General features: G+C 42.6%; 2 protein-coding genes across 2 annotated transcripts; one reads left to right on the top strand and one right to left on the bottom strand.

Annotated features, from left to right (window-relative positions):
• Positions 1 to 1,254: 1,254 nt before the first annotated feature.
• Positions 1,255 to 6,814, bottom strand: ttl (tubulin tyrosine ligase). Its single transcript, XM_070841122.1, has 7 exons — positions 6,106 to 6,814; positions 5,740 to 5,818; positions 5,372 to 5,604; positions 4,979 to 5,114; positions 4,613 to 4,882; positions 2,365 to 2,508; positions 1,255 to 1,956 (listed from the first exon to the last, which is right to left on the bottom strand). Exons 1-7 carry the CDS (start codon positions 6,272 to 6,274, stop codon positions 1,758 to 1,760), a joined length of 1,230 nt encoding a protein of 409 aa, XP_070697223.1. The 5' UTR covers positions 6,275 to 6,814; the 3' UTR covers positions 1,255 to 1,757.
• An 806-nt stretch (positions 6,815 to 7,620) lies between these two features.
• On the top strand, positions 7,621 to 11,294 carry fignl1 (fidgetin-like 1). The gene is made up of 2 exons (XM_070841105.1): positions 7,621 to 7,671; positions 8,546 to 11,294. The coding sequence occupies exon 2, from the start codon at positions 8,563 to 8,565 to the stop codon at positions 10,483 to 10,485; it is 1,923 nt and encodes a 640-aa protein (XP_070697206.1). The 5' UTR covers positions 7,621 to 7,671; positions 8,546 to 8,562; the 3' UTR covers positions 10,486 to 11,294.
• Positions 11,295 to 15,719: the final 4,425 nt, after the last annotated feature.

The following is a 15,719-nucleotide window of genomic DNA, read 5'->3' as shown; positions in this document are numbered from 1 at the left end:
CTATGGTCTATTCACAAAGAGATTTAGCCAACAGAAAGAAACGTTAAGGACCCCATGAAACAAAAAAAGAATCAGTCATTCATGAAACTTCAAGAGGCAAGCAAGGGTGACATGATCAAACACCAGCAGCAACTGAAGAGGAGGCAGTGATGAGATGAAGACCTGCTCCTGAACACTCCTGTTTGCTTCCAACACATTTGACACGGTAGGATTTACAAAACCAGTGTAGTAGAGTAGGGTTGTGTGTTTTTGGTCTCCATCGGCTCTGTTATCGTTTCATGGGGTCCTTACCTACTTTTAATAATCGATAACTGTACAGTCTACTCTATTTTCATTTCAACAGTTAAACATAATCCACACACTTGCTGATAACACTTTCCACTGACAGTCTAGCTTTTCAACCATTGGAGATCTAAAGCCCACACATTAGGGCAGCTCTTTACACACTGGGGCAAAAAGGTGCTGTGGGGGCTCGTATGAGGATGCAAACTGCTACATGCATTCACACAAACATGCTCTCTTCAAATGACAAAACATCAAAGTGTCCTCAGCCTTGTGAGGAACTTGTTGGGAACAGAGTAATAGAGAGTAATACTGTTTGATCCCCTTATGGGAGTTTCTCTTCTCTCTCTGCCATATAGACAGCTGAGGTCAGGGACACGTGAGGATGGACTGAATCCTGGGTTAACGACCTTATTAGGGCTGGGCATCGGTACTCAACACCTTTGCAGTATCGACCAAAATAACTCAGTACCAAGTCGTGTCAAAACTTCTCCAGTCAATAATACCTGCATTTGATCCTTTTTGTACACAGATCTAGAAAAAATAACTATATGCGTGGTTTTCATCATCAAGCATGTCATCAAGCATGGAGAAAAGGTATAGAATTAAGTACTCCATTGGTATCGGTATCGTCATGTTTTTTCAAACGATACCTAGCCCTACACATGATCACTTACACCACCCAGCTGCCCTGAATGAAATATGTTGTGTCCACACGGTCAAGTTAAGAGGAATGTTGATTTTTTTTTTCTCAAATGTTTGGCTCATCAGACACATTGGGTTAGTATATTAGTCTTTTTAAGTTTAAACATATCTGTGTAGCCTCTTGATCATTGTTAGCATTCCTCATTGCAACTAATAAGAACAGACAGCTGCAGACAAGCAGCAATAAAAAAATATAGATAACAAAAGACAAAAGTGTCTGATGAGAAAAATAGCATTTAAATTACACAAATCCACTAAGATCTGTTTTAAGCTAATTCTTGTGGACTAATCATGACCGCATGGACTTCATTGAGCAACAGTGCAAAGGCTTATAGAACAAGTACAAGTCACAGTAACAGAGCAAGCGAACTGGCAGTCTTTTTAAGGGAGCGCGGCTGGAAATGTAAGGCACTATAGTCTCAGTAGGAGCGTCTGCATCCGTCAGACCTCCATTAATCTGCTTGGGGAGAAACTGGTGGAACTGAGAAGGAGGGAGGTCTGTCCTCATTCAGAAACTCCCAAAATGTTTTGCTGATCTGTTAACAGCCATCGTTAGATCTATAATACGCATAATCAGGAAAGCAGATCATTTTTACAGTTCAGTGCTACCCATAGAAAGACAGGTTCCCTCATGGCGTGTTGATCATGGTACAATTAAAGGCTCGGCTTGCTGGCAATGTGCTACTTCTCGGGTAGAGTTTAGGAGTGAGGACAGAGCAAGGACGAAGGTTCTAGTACGGAGGGGACGAAGGGAAGATTTTTGTGTGTGCTTACAGTCGTGTGAAAGGGCCCACGTGAAGAGGCCCTCTCAGTTTGGGAGAGGAGCAGGAGTTGGTGGTGAACGTGGAGGATGGGGAGGAAGAGTAAGGTGAAGAGGATGCAGATGAGGAGTCCCCGCCGCTGTTCAGGGTGAAGACACTGGAAATGGCCACATCCACGATGCCTTGACATAGCTCTGGGTATAGTTTCCTGGCGAGGAAGTGAATAAGAAACATTATATATATTAAATTAAGTCTGTGGGAAACACTCACAACCCACAGCTAGCCGTGACTGATGTGGTATTTAGGACCAAAAATAAAAGTCCATGAACTGAATTCAACTTTTACAAAGCCCTCCTATTTCTGACTTTGACTCTAAATGGAAAAATAGACAACAGACAAACAATCCAACATTTCTAACATTTGTAGATGATCAGAGAAATAGATTGTTTTCTACATATTATAAACAGAACACAAAAAAGCAGATTGCAGACTGAAGGAACAGATGTGAATAGGAGACAGAGCACATGAAAGAATAGTGGTAAAAGACAAATAAAACTGACTGGGTTGCTCCAAAAGAAATACTTCTAACATGAATGATGAGCTGAATGTTACTGACTGTGCACAGGCTGGAGCTCCATTGATCTCAATGAGCCACACTTTGAAGCTCTCGTCCACCATGAAATCAAATCCAAAGAGCTGGAAGCTCTGGTAGGACAGGTGCTTGGTGCTGATTGTCGGCTCAATACATGTCAGACAGCTCCTGTGAATCCAGTCAACAAAATCATTTCCAATAATCTGGCTGTTAACAACAAACACCTAAATAACTCCATGTCAGGTGCAACACCAGATACAATTCATTAGGAATATTTAAGGCATTAAAGGTGTATTCTGTAGCACTTAAGGGAATCTATTAGCTGAATTATGTTTTCAGTAGTGTATAATCATTTGAATCTAAGGATCATTGTGTTTTCATTGGCTTAGAAGGAGCCCATTATATAAACATGACGAGCAGGTCCTTTTCCCTCCACGGTGTCCATCATCTTGCATCACAGCCCAGAATATACAAAAAGGGCCTTTTGCCTTTTTACATTAAAGTGGTTGCTTGAATTTGGTGGAACGAATGCACCGGTTTTAAGATGTAGACAGAGGAGGAATACTATTTTGTGTTGTGAAAAGTTTGAGAGCCCAAGTTTTGACAAATGGAGAATCATGGCTATTATCTAGCAGAGGAAAAAGCAAGGGAGTGTGAATCCTCATTGGCCACCGTAGCTTCTCCTACACATGTGGAAAGGGAAGGGTGAGACAAAGGGGTATTCATCTGATTACAATCTGCAACCTCAACGAAAGATGCCACGGAATCCTACACACTGGCTGACCTTTACAGACCTATACTACCATTGGAAAAGGAAATGCACAGCAAGAAATGCCTCCTGCCCACCTTCTCCTTTCAGTGATGGCAGGTGGTATTTGACAGACATCAAAGAGATAAGTTCACAATAGTAACACGTGAGGGGGGCAGAGGTAGAGGAGAGGAAATCCAACGTGCATGTCAAACTAAGCGATAAATAAAAAGTCAGATGACCGACATGAACAACTTCATTGTCCCTCATATTGCAGTGACTTTGATGTGTACATGCTCAAATAGCGTGTTGATGTTTAGCAGGTATGATGTTTGCTAGGGATGTGCATTTCAAGCAAAAATACTATTCAACAGTAACAGTGAACTACTCAAAGATTATTACTCCCATCAACCAAGCGCCCGATCTCCCCTGAGAGGAGAGGAGAGAGAGCCAGGATCAGAGCTAAAGCTAACACAGCTTGTACTTAAGGCTGCTTATAGCTAATGTCCAGTCATGGGAAGATGGGCTGGATGAAATGAGACTCAGGCTACCCAAACAACGAAAGGTCAGAGACTGTTTGCCCCCACATTTTTACACCGACCTGGCTCCATCTCAGCGTCTCGATTAAATCTGCTACTGATTGGTAAAATTGGTTTGTAAAAACAGATATTTGAAAAATCATCCCTAATGTTTACCATGTTAGTATGATGTACCTGCATGCCAACATTTTCTATTTAGCACTCAATACAAAGTACAACTGAGGCTGATGGGAATGTTGTTAGTGTTCCAAGTACAGACTGTAGTTTATTACTATATTAATTCCATGGTGATCCTTATGTTTCACCCTGAACCACAAATGCCAACCTGATCGTGGTGTTAAAAGAAGTCAGGGGATCATCTAAGTCAGTAGGTTTCATCCTCCGTTCGACTGGCCGACCGACTGACAGACAGAGTCATCCTTAGAACCATGTTACCAGCGTGGCTAAAAAATGTGTATGTGAAAGCCAAAGCCTCTGGCACTAGGGCTTATGTGTTGGTGTTGGTGGTGTTTTTGTTTTAGTCAACAATCCTGTCAAGGTTCCACAAAGATATTTGACTTTGATGCTAGGGAGTAATAGAGATCTCACTTATTTACAAGCTGAAATCATTGGCTTTCACATTTGTCTTCAAAATCTCATCTCATCTCGTCTCTCCTGTTCGCATCAAGCTACCTGGGGGAGTAAAATATTACTGACCAACCAAGTATCTTGAACACAATACGCTATTTATCTGCACTGTCAACTAGGACAGATTTGACTTAACAACTCAGTCAGCATTCTTCAATAGTGTGGAGTTTGTCTCCAGCCACACAAATATGCTAGTGTTTGTGTTTGGGATGGGATACAGTATCAGACAGATATAATATGAATATAAAAACACATGATGTATTTCAACTTTAACTGTGATATGTGAAATCTAAGCTGTGGTCTCCATTAGATGAGACCCAAAGTACAAACAGCAGCAGCAAAAACAAGAGGGGCCTACTTTATGATCTGCTTGATCTGAGGTAATATGGTGGTCTCCAGGGCGACATTGTGGGTGTTCAGCAGGTACAGCCTGAACTCGTCAAAGAACATCTCATTCCCCTCCTCGTATCGTCCGTAGTTCTGGGAGTGCTCCTTCTGGATGCAGTGGTTGGTCAGGTGGCTGGTCATGTCCTGGAGGTCAGAGCTGTTGTAGGGCTCTGAGGAAGTCCGCAGCACGCCCTCTCGGTATAAATAGATGTTGTACTGATGATCCACCAGCACCCAGCTCCTAGAAATGGCATAACAGAACATGTAAGAGCCTAAGTCACAAAGTCCACACAGACTAGCACATTATCTGTGGTTTTAACATAGACAAAAGACTTGCCTGATGTCAAACTTCCGATGTCCCGGCTCCAGAAGCAGAGGTTTCTCCAGGTACTTCTGAATAACATGAACCTGTCCCTGATTATCAATGTACTCCAGCAGCTGATTAGCATCATGGGATATTAAAATACCAGCACCTGTTGCAATACAAGTAAATATGTTAAGCTGCCCACTGATGCCATCTTCCACATCTTCAAACCTTTAAACCTGGAAACAAGGCAGTACATTAAATAAAATGTGATTTATTGAGGAAAAAAGGTTGCCTGAAGCAGGGCAAAACTTTTCAAAACAGCTCAGAGAGAGTTTGCAAACTTTTTGATTCAAGTTAATATACTTACTAAGCCTTACTTATTCTTTATATTCAAAACAATGAAACATGGATTATAGATTTTACCTTTTGCTCCAGCAGAAGACTTGGCTATCCACACTGTGCCCTCCCCACATTCTTTTTTAGAGTGATAAGAGGCCAAGAAAACTTCCCGCTCATCTGTCTTGGGATTGTTTTTCAGATGGCTAATGCCATTCGTAGCTGGAGCAACAGGGGTGTTGAGGTTGGTCGGATAGATGATGTAGGATTCTGGGAACCAGTTACAGGAGTCGGACAGCTCTGGGCTGGTCTTTATTAGCCTAGTGTAAAGAAGGGAAAGGGTCAGCTAATGTAACATCCATCTGAATAATTCAGTAGCAGAGAAGTACATTAGTGACATGAACAATGGCAAAGAAAAACATATAGATTTTTCATGAAAAAAGAAAGGCACACACTTGACCAGAGATGCCTTCCTGCAAAGCTTGTCTGCTCCTCTGTAGTAATTCACCAGCTGCACCAGTCCTGGCTCATGACCTGTGGAGTCCAAGTGGGGCCATTTTAAAATGCATTGAATAACCACATATGTGCACCCACAGCCTTTAAATGAGACTCAGTGTTTCCACATGATGCTGGGGCAAGCAGCCCTGCACAGTCGCAGCAGCTGTGTCATTCTGAGTGAGTGTACACCAAATATAGCGCACACACACACACACACTCACTCACTCACTCACTCACTCACTCACTCACTCACTCACTCACTCTCTGTCTGCTGTCAGCATCATATGAAGTAATAAAATTTAAAAATAAAAAACCTGATTTACCTAAACGTCCAAAGGGCAGTCTGTTCCGTTCACCAAGCATTAAATTGAACCTGGGATTGTCTCTTTTCAGCCTCTTCCATTGTCCAGTCGAGATGAGGATTTTGGAAACGTCTGCATATACAGTGCTGTTGTCATCACGGGTGACAAATGTGTACATCGGGGAACTCATAATGCCACGAGGGGAAGAATAGCCTATAACGGAAACGCTTTAACGTGAAAGTAACGTAGTTGTCTGGCTGGTTGTGAGGCTATCTGGTTGGCTCTGCAGCAGACAGGCTTTTCGGGGTTATCTCATCGCTCCGTGCCATAATGATGAGTCAGTCCACACTTAACTCACACTATTCCTCTGAGGCTCCAATTCAGAAGTCTGACGCTAACATGTGTTTAACTAAAACATCATTAGATGTGAGGGATAGCAGTTTGATGTTGCTCAGCAGACAGGGTACCTTCAGTAACCCCAGACTAGGGTGGGACTGACTGCTGCTACCGGCTCCTGGGGCTGGTCCCGTCTGCATTAATTCACATCCCGTCTCTGGTTTAGCTATTAAGCTAACGGACAGCGACCCCTGTAAACAGCTCTGCGGGGAACTTTCCCTGTTTCCTTCGGAGGAGGAAAAGGCTTCAATGATGAATGATGCGAAATATCAACTAACTAGCTAGTTAGCTACACAATGTCACAAACGCAGCTTATATTCCCATCGGCGGCGTACGCATTAGTCTCCCAAGCTCCGCAACCGCTGTCATCCACTGTCGACGGCATAAACAAAAAGCTTCACGGTGTGTGGTTAGTGTAGTTTACACGGTCATTGACATCGCGGGTAAATGATATTCACCAGTTTTTTAAACATAAAAAAGTAAATGGATATAAGTTTGAAAGCAACGTACGTATGAGTATAATTTATTTATAAATCATTTACATCGGAATCTAGTACCCGGTCGAATTTCGGCAACCATGGTACTACATGTTCCAGAATGCAACGCGACAAAGCGACAATCTAATCAAACTTGTTTTGCGTTCGTTCGGCCACAAGATGGCGTCTTAGGCTTCACTAAAAGTAAGCAGCCATGGATACGTGCAGTCAGAGCCCTACTACTGAAACCATAGTTGCCAAAATAAGTTTTGAAATTCAAAAAGGGCTGTTAGTCTAGGCTGTTTCGTAGCTTCTAATCAGTCGTCACTAATCAAGAAGCTTTAGGTGTAAGTTGGCTGAACGGCTTGGTGACACATCAGCAGTTACTGGGCAGCACGTTGGGCGAACCTGGGGGATAAATGGAGCACTCCCTGGTTGTGACAAGTTAGGGGTCCCGTTCCGATACATTCAAATAAATGATCTTAATAAATGATAAATGATAAATGATTTAAATCTACAGTTTGTCTATTTAAATAACGTTATTTAATACCGTTAGCTCTGCTCTGGCTGGGTTTCTGCATTTGGTGAAAGCGACGCTCAGACAAATTTCAGTTCAGAAACGAATTGGAACGCGACAGGAAGTCGTTTTGTTGAAGAAGAAACAGGAGGCGGGAGTATTTACACGTCTGGTTTCAGTCCCGCAGCTTTCAAGAAGGTAACCTTATAAAACTTGTGTTCGTAGTGTGGCACCTATTTACACTTTGTTATATTATCACACGAAGGTATCGCTAATAGTAAGGTACGTTCCTCTTCCTCGGCGTTGTGGCCTGTTGTGTTACGGTTTGTGTCCATGTTGACACTGTGCATCATGGAGGTTTACACCCTGCAAATAACTCCCTTTCCACTGACTCAACTTCAGGCCATCGGCGCAATGACCAAATTACATGCTAGCCCAGATGAGTGCAGATAAAGGGGTGCTCCACCAAACCACAGTTCCAACCATAGTCTACTACTCATCCTGTGAAAACAGGATTGTTCTCTGTGGCTCTGGACCTGGGGTACCTTCACACAACAGTAATGTAACCAACTCACAAGTGAGTAATTGGGAGTATTTTTGTGGTCATTACCTTACTATGATGACTTGCACTGAATGGAGTCGAATATATCCCTTCCTGTCCTACTCCCTATCCCAGAATATCTCTTTAGTAAATATAAATTGGAAGGCTAACTAGGCCACTTCACTTGCTGGAGTTTTGCAGTAGCTAGCGCGTTTGACCCCGCATGTCCCTGCCCGTGACCCGTACATACCGTACATACATTCATTTATTTCCTAAACCGCTTAGTCCTAATGAGGGTTGATAGATGATAGACTAAAATCTTTATTTATTTTTTTTCCATGTAGTCCCTGAACTTGATCAAAGTGAAATGTTAAATCAGTGGCTCCCTGTGCCATGTGCCTATACTTATAACACAGAGTGTAGTGAAATGAGCAGTACCTTTTCTGTGTGTATGGGTCAGGGGTGATGTGTGCCTTGGCTTTTACTCAGGCCATGTATTTTTAATAACCTTTGTCTTCTCTCCTTCACTAGACTGGAGCAGGCCAGGCATGAGTGGCGCACACCTGGATGAATGGCAGAGGAGGTCCTTTGACATTTCATCTGGCAACTGTACACCTGAACAGACGGCCGATGCCTACCGGGCCCATATCCTCTCCATTCAGTATGCATGGGCAAGCTCCCAGCTCTCTCAGGCCGGCATGGCCAGCCTGCTCAGGACCTACTCGGAGCGCTACGCCTCAGTGCTGGACTCGGATGACCCCCGCACGGGGCTTAACAACTATGCAGAGAGCGCGCTGCATCTGGCCCGCAGTCAGAGGAACTACAGTGACAAATGGGAGTCTTCCCTGACCATGGAGAGCGTGCTGGAGCTGCCCTCTGTGCAGAGGGTGATTCAGGCTGGGACAGGGGGAAGAGGCCCCCTGGTGGAACCAGGAGATGTTAACATATCTGTGGGGCAAGAGAACAGGGTATCTGCTCCCTTCACCGGTGTCAGATCAGAGGCTGTATTGTTCAAACCTAAAGGATCACCACAGCCTAAAACAGTGGTTAACAACGGTGTCAGTAATCCTGTTACTAATGTGTCAGAAAGGCCTAGAGGCTCTGAAGGTATATCAAATAATCCAAGCTCATTCTCCCGACCTCCAGCTCGACCACAGTCTGCTTTTAGTCATCCTTCAGTACTTCCACAGGCAAACTCCAGCCATGCAGGGGGCACACAGAACCATCAGTCCTCCTTCTTCCCCACCTCCAACCCATCTAAGCGGAAGAATTTTTACCCCCCAGATGGAGGAGACAGTGGCAGAGGGCAACAAGCAGGCACCGACCCACGAGCTGGAAGCAGCTTCAAAACGGCACGCGAGCAGTTCATTGTTGACCAGCAGAAAAAACATTCCCATCAGCCTCAGAGAGGTCAGGCCACTGGGATGGCAGCAACTGTGAAAAAATCTCTGGGTGCTAACAGGCCTCGAGGTACATTTTCTAAATTTGTGTCACCTATTCCACGACAGGAGGATGAAGAAGGTGGCACAAGCCGTAATTCCGGTCAAGAACCCCAGATTGTGGATGAGCGTCTGAAAAACTTTGAGCCAAAGATAATCGAGCTGATCATGAGTGAGATCATGGATCACGGTCCTCCTGTTGCCTGGGATGACATAGCAGGCCTGGAGTTTGCCAAGACCACCATAAAGGAGATCGTGGTTTGGCCTATGCTGCGACCTGACATCTTTACTGGCCTCCGCGGTCCACCCAAAGGCATCCTGTTGTTTGGACCCCCAGGGACGGGAAAAACTCTGATAGGAAAATGCATTGCTTGCCAGTCAGGTGCCACCTTCTTCAGCATCAGTGCTTCATCGCTCACATCCAAGTGGGTGGGTGAGGGAGAAAAAATGGTGCGAGCCCTGTTTGCCATCGCCCGCTGCCACCAGCCTGCTGTCATTTTCATTGATGAAATTGACTCTTTGTTGTCCCAACGGACAGACGGGGAGCACGACTCATCACGTAGGATAAAGACAGAGTTCTTAGTTCAGCTGGATGGGGCAGCAACGGCAGCTGAGGACCGCATCCTGGTGGTGGGTGCCACAAACCGGCCTCAAGAGATAGACGAGGCTGCCCGACGACGCCTGGCAAAGAGGCTCTACATCCCCCTGCCTGAAGCAACCGCCCGATTGCAGATAGTAACTAACCTCATGGCTCGAGAGAAGAACCAGCTGAGAGAGCATGAGCTGGAGAGCGTGGTAACAGCCTCCGAGGGCTTCTCAGGGGCTGATATGACTCAGCTGTGTCGAGAGGCAGCACTGGGGCCCATCCGTAGCATCCAGCTCAGTGACATCGCCACTATCACTGCTGATGAGGTGCGTCCAATCCTCTACTGTGACTTCCAGGAGGCCCTGAGGACAGTACGACCCAGTGTCTCATCAAAAGACTTGGAGCTGTATGAAGAGTGGAATAAGACTTTTGGATGTGGACGTTAAATCTTAAACCTTCACTCCTCATCTTGATTGTCTTCTTCCTCTGTTAAAGTTATGGATGAGATATTAAGAGAAAATTTGCGAAATTTATGGACGTTAAATATTTTCTTTGCACACAAAACGTGTAGTGGAAGGACAAAAGTGCAAGAGCGCTCTGGACTCTTATCTAAAAACTAACAATTGGATCCACCACTCTGTGGCAGTCTCATCAGAAAGCTTGAAAAATAATAAGCTTCACAAAGAGAGTTTTGTACATATGTATGCATCGAACAGGTGTTGCTGTTATTTTGTCTACCCCATGTGTATCCACCGGGTTATTTTAATTAAATAGTCCATGTCTTTACAACCAGCCTGATCTATTAACACGAGTCTTCACTTGCAGGCTGTTGTAACTACATGTGGAGCAACAGTATAAACCTGTCAGCTGAAACAATAGTTAATATAGTGTTTGAAAATGTCTGAAAAGCCATATCAGTGCTGTAGTTCTCCTTATCCTCAGTAATCTTTGTGGTGAGAGAATGGAGGGCTTTTCTGGAGAGAGATATTTCTCTGCATATCGTTCCCAGCAGTTTGCATTACGCATTGAAATTATTTTCAGTAGATTATAATGTCCAGACTGATATTTTTTTATTTTACTGTAGCTCTTTGGTTTCGTGTGAGTATTAGGTTCTGTGTTGTGCAGATGAACAAAGTTCCAGATGAAGCAGTGATCTCTGTTAAAATTCCTTTATAGCAATTAGCATCTTTATAGTGATACTTTGAGCATGAACCTTAACTGGAGTTAATCTCACCTTTATCATAAAGACTTGTCATTTTTTAAATTTGTTTTTGGCAATGCAATTCATTGTATCTTTTCCTAATAAAATTATATTTTGCCCCCATATATACTTGTTTATGCCTCAGGATTGAAACATGGTATAGTGAGTTTACCTTCAGTGTGTTGCCACATTTCCCCACTTGATCCTTCTCTCCATCTAATCCACAGAGGGCAGTGCGATCACTTTGTTTAGAGTTTTATTTGCACATCTCTATAACATTTTGCCTTTAGTTTCATTGTCCTGAAATGTTCCTGAGGCTGAATGTGCTAATCGTATCAGCGGAAGTTGGGTAACTCAGAAAGTATCCTGGGTCTTGTGTTGAAAAAAAACCCTGCAAACTTTGCCTTTGCTCTGCCTCCCTTCCTGTTGGTGATTAAGACAGTAGTGGACTCAACAGGAAAATCTCTTACGGCAATACATCCCTTTTGTTAGACAACAAGCATGAGCTCCATGATTTTAACTTCAGCTCTGACCCTGATCCACAGAGCTGGTGTACATGTATACATTTCAAACTAATTTCTCAGCTGCCACTTGCTCTCCTCCACACAAGCAGAAACTTGGTGAACCCATCGCCAAGTGATGTTTTTTGAGCTGAATGCCTCACTGGTCATACATATACTGTGCTGGTGAAGAGGACCATTATAGATTGTACACACATGAAATGAAATTCTCATGTAACTTTAATGAAACAATCTCTGAAAATCTGGAAGACCATTAAAAAAGACTCATTTATTTTTCATCTTTTTGTCAAGTCCCTGATAAATATTTCAGACGTGTGTGGTTGGCCACTGTATTGAAACTTTGTTGAATTAGCCAGCAGTGAAAGTAGTCACACAACCCCCCCTCGGGCATTGCCGAACACCGGGGCTCCTCACAGCTGGACCAGGACAGATGCACAGAATTCCTCTGGTGCTGGTGGGATCCATAGAGTATGGACTGAAAACGGTGCCATATGGTGTAAGCATGTAGCTCAATTTGAGAGTGGCTGTGCAGCAGCAGTCAAAAACACTCAAGACTAAATTGTTGTTTTTCACATTTGGAATCCTGACTTTTGAAACTGAGATGGTGACCTTTGAGATGGTGTCATTTTTTTAATCTGCCTTATGTTCCATTACTGCGTTACAAATAAAAGTCCTGTATTCAGAATTTATAAGGGAAATTGTGGTATTTTTAAAAATGTACTTAAAGTTATAATCCTTAAGATTTTCATCCAATCAAACCCTGTTTTTTTATATTATTTATGGTTTGCATTTTTCAGCAATTATTCAATGCATTTCTATTCTGTAGTTACTTCTCTATACAGTTGTATCATTGTTGATGGCAGGGTCCGCCATTTCTGCACTGTACTTAGGCTGCCTTCACAAGCACATGGGATTCATAGGAAACAATGCAGAATTTAATCCAGTGTGTACATTTGTTTTATTTCAGAACTCTTCTCAAGCCGTATGAAGCATGAAATCAGATTGTGTTTAGAATAATTATTAAAACAGCATGAGTTTGTTTGGCTGCACTGTAAACAGAAACACCTGTTGCTCCTCTGATGCCTTACTGATAAAGTAGTCGCTTGTTTTCGGTAGCTTTACGCTGAACTTGTTACCACCAGTGACCACGGGTGTCTCCGAACTAATCATGACTGAAATTTTAAGGATTATTAAAATCTTATTTTGCTCTTCTTTTCCTCTTTAGTTCATTTGCAGTAAAATGAGTATTATAGTATTACATTTTACTTAGGCTTTTTCTGCCTAACTGGTGCATTTGTGAATAAGTAGCATTTTACTGTTGTACAAACAGTACAGTATGGTTAGGTTAGGTAGTAGTTCCAAGTTCAAGACAAATCTGGGGGGTTGTGAGATGATTAATGAGGTTGAAACAAAATTCAAAGAAAATAATTCTGGATCAAATATTTCCATCCATTTGCTGGACTTTTCTCTAATCTTTTCTTTTTTGGTCAAACTTTGGAAGAATTACTTCTTTTATCCTTAAACAGTTCAAATGAAACTGTCTAAGAAGTTAAGAGGGGAAATGTGTCTTCGTGGAGCAACTCAGACATCTGAAACATGACAAGTAGACACACATTTTTAATCTAGTATAAACTAATGGAATGTATTTAATGTAAAATCAACTGAAAATCTGAAAAGTAATTATGAGCTAACGCTGTTAATTACATGTAGTGAAGTAAAAATTACATCACTCTCCTAATGTGGTGCAATCAGAATATAAAGCGGCATAAAATAAAAATACAGTACAAAGTAAAAAATACATACAAGTATCTCAAAATTGAGAATGCGGTCACTGAGTGACTGTTTTTAGTTCATTTCCATCACTGGGTAAAGACCCTATACTTGATGCAAATTCAGTTATACAGAGTGGCCCATTCGCTCATTTATTAAGTTTTTTTTTTACAGTGATCAACTTGCATTCCTAAATAGACATCCAGTCATGTGAAGGGAAGCCAAGAGAGGCAATTAAATGTGATATTTAATTGTGCAGTGAACTGTGTTGTTGGCCCCAAATGTTGAGAACCACGACTTAAAACAATAACTAAATTCACAAAGTTTGCAGTAATTATTGTTTTATTTCCTTCTATTAATGGAGAACAATCATGTAAAATACAAAGAAGTCCTAACATCTTGTTGGATACTGACAAAAACATTATTGGAAGTGGTAAAGTCTGATTCTTGAAGGAGTATTTCAGTCAGCTGGCTGAAAGGGGAAGTGAGATTTGGGATTCTGGCAGGGCCAGAGTTGGTTGGCCAGATTATCCCTCTCATGCAAATGCCCTGTTGGGTCTCAGTCAAGCGTGGGGCGCGGTGGGGGGGGGGGGTGCTCAGCGCTGGCCACAGCTGCTTCCCATTTCTGCTAAATCACACAGCAGCCATCTGGACGTCGCTGTCGCCACACAACTCCGCCGCGCTCCTCTGCCGGCCTCAGCTGAGCCTCTCCAGACAGGGCTGGCCCTCAGAGCCCCGGCCCCTGCCTTCTGCTCCAGTGCCTGATCCTCGCTGTCCCAGCTCTCTGCTGCTGAGGACCAGTGGGACTCTTCAGGTCCTGAACACAGCACGTTGAGATGCTGGTCTGCGTGTGCATGGAGGGTGTCCACACTCATACACACCCTTGTGTGTGTGTGTGTGTGTGTGTGTGTGTGTGTGTGTGTGTGCTCCTTATGCTACCAGTACTCCCTCGATGTCATAATTTAACACGAGAGTCTCTGTGCAGACAAAAGCCATCATGATGCATCAGCCTTGAATCCTCTGCCTGTTTGGCATCCTTGGTAAATTATAAAATGATATGAGAAAGTGTTTTTAGTTGGAAATTATAACTATAAAAACACTGAGGAAAAGCTCAGTGATATTTGATGGAAATGATCTTTTTTGGTGGTAATTGTACAGCAGGTGCAGAAGTATTTACTTATTCACCTCTCACTGCAAATGCTCTCTCATTGTGCTCAGTGTTTTTCTGTTTTGTACTCAAATGCCAGTCATTCACTCTTCCTTCGCTCTTCCTTGACAGGCAGGTATGAGCAGCATCTTGAATGACATCTAAGGTTAATTATTTCAGAGGTGTGAAAAGAAATGTCCGTGTTTCTTAAGAATCATACCATACCATTACCAAATGATACAGTAAAACTTTGCATTAACTCCAGGAATTATTTTCATGAGCCTGGCCCTGATTTACAGTGGACTTCTAATATGGTCATTTGCATATTCTTTGACAGCTGGTTAGTATAATCCTGTAAGGAAAAACTATCCTATTACAAACATATGACTTTGCCATCAAATATCCCTGAGAATATAATATATAAGCCTAACTAGCTATAGGTCCAGTTTATATTGATTAAACGCTCTGCTTTCTCCTTATCATTACACTCATCCACTGAAAAATAAAACACGTGTCCACCCTTTGTGCATATATAAAATATCCTTTATTGATATTTCGCAAGCATAAAGCTCCTTCAAACCTCAAATGGCTCTTTGTCATTTTGAGAGTGAAACAATTCTTAGCCATCAGGTATAAAACAAAAGGCCAGGGTAACATTTTCCTCAGATAAAACTAAAATTAGCTTCCAGCAGCAGTCATGTTTTCTCCTCAAACACACTTAGTACAATTGGACAGAAAGAGATGCAGCTTTTATTGACTACCCTACAGACAAACATCGATCACTGTAATAAATACAAAAACAGACAGCTGTGTAAATGTGATATAAATAATATGTAGGTTGCTACAAATACAAGAAGAGGTTGAAACTTTTCAGGGAGATGTGGTGTCTGCATTGATTGTGTTTAATAACGCTGCAGAGTAGAATCTTTTGCTGATATTTCAGACATGTGGGGGGAGAGGGGGGAGTTTTCTATTTTAAATCTAGAAACAAGTTGCTGCCTGGTTTTCCAAAAGAAAATACACATTTATACATTTTATACA

The sequence above is a fragment of the Pempheris klunzingeri genome, chromosome 12 (genome assembly GCF_042242105.1).
Source record: "Pempheris klunzingeri isolate RE-2024b chromosome 12, fPemKlu1.hap1, whole genome shotgun sequence".
Classification (NCBI taxonomy): Eukaryota; Metazoa; Chordata; class Actinopteri; order Acropomatiformes; family Pempheridae; genus Pempheris; species Pempheris klunzingeri.
Note: the sequence above shows the minus strand (reverse complement) of the source record. Positions and strands in the feature narration are given on the sequence as shown.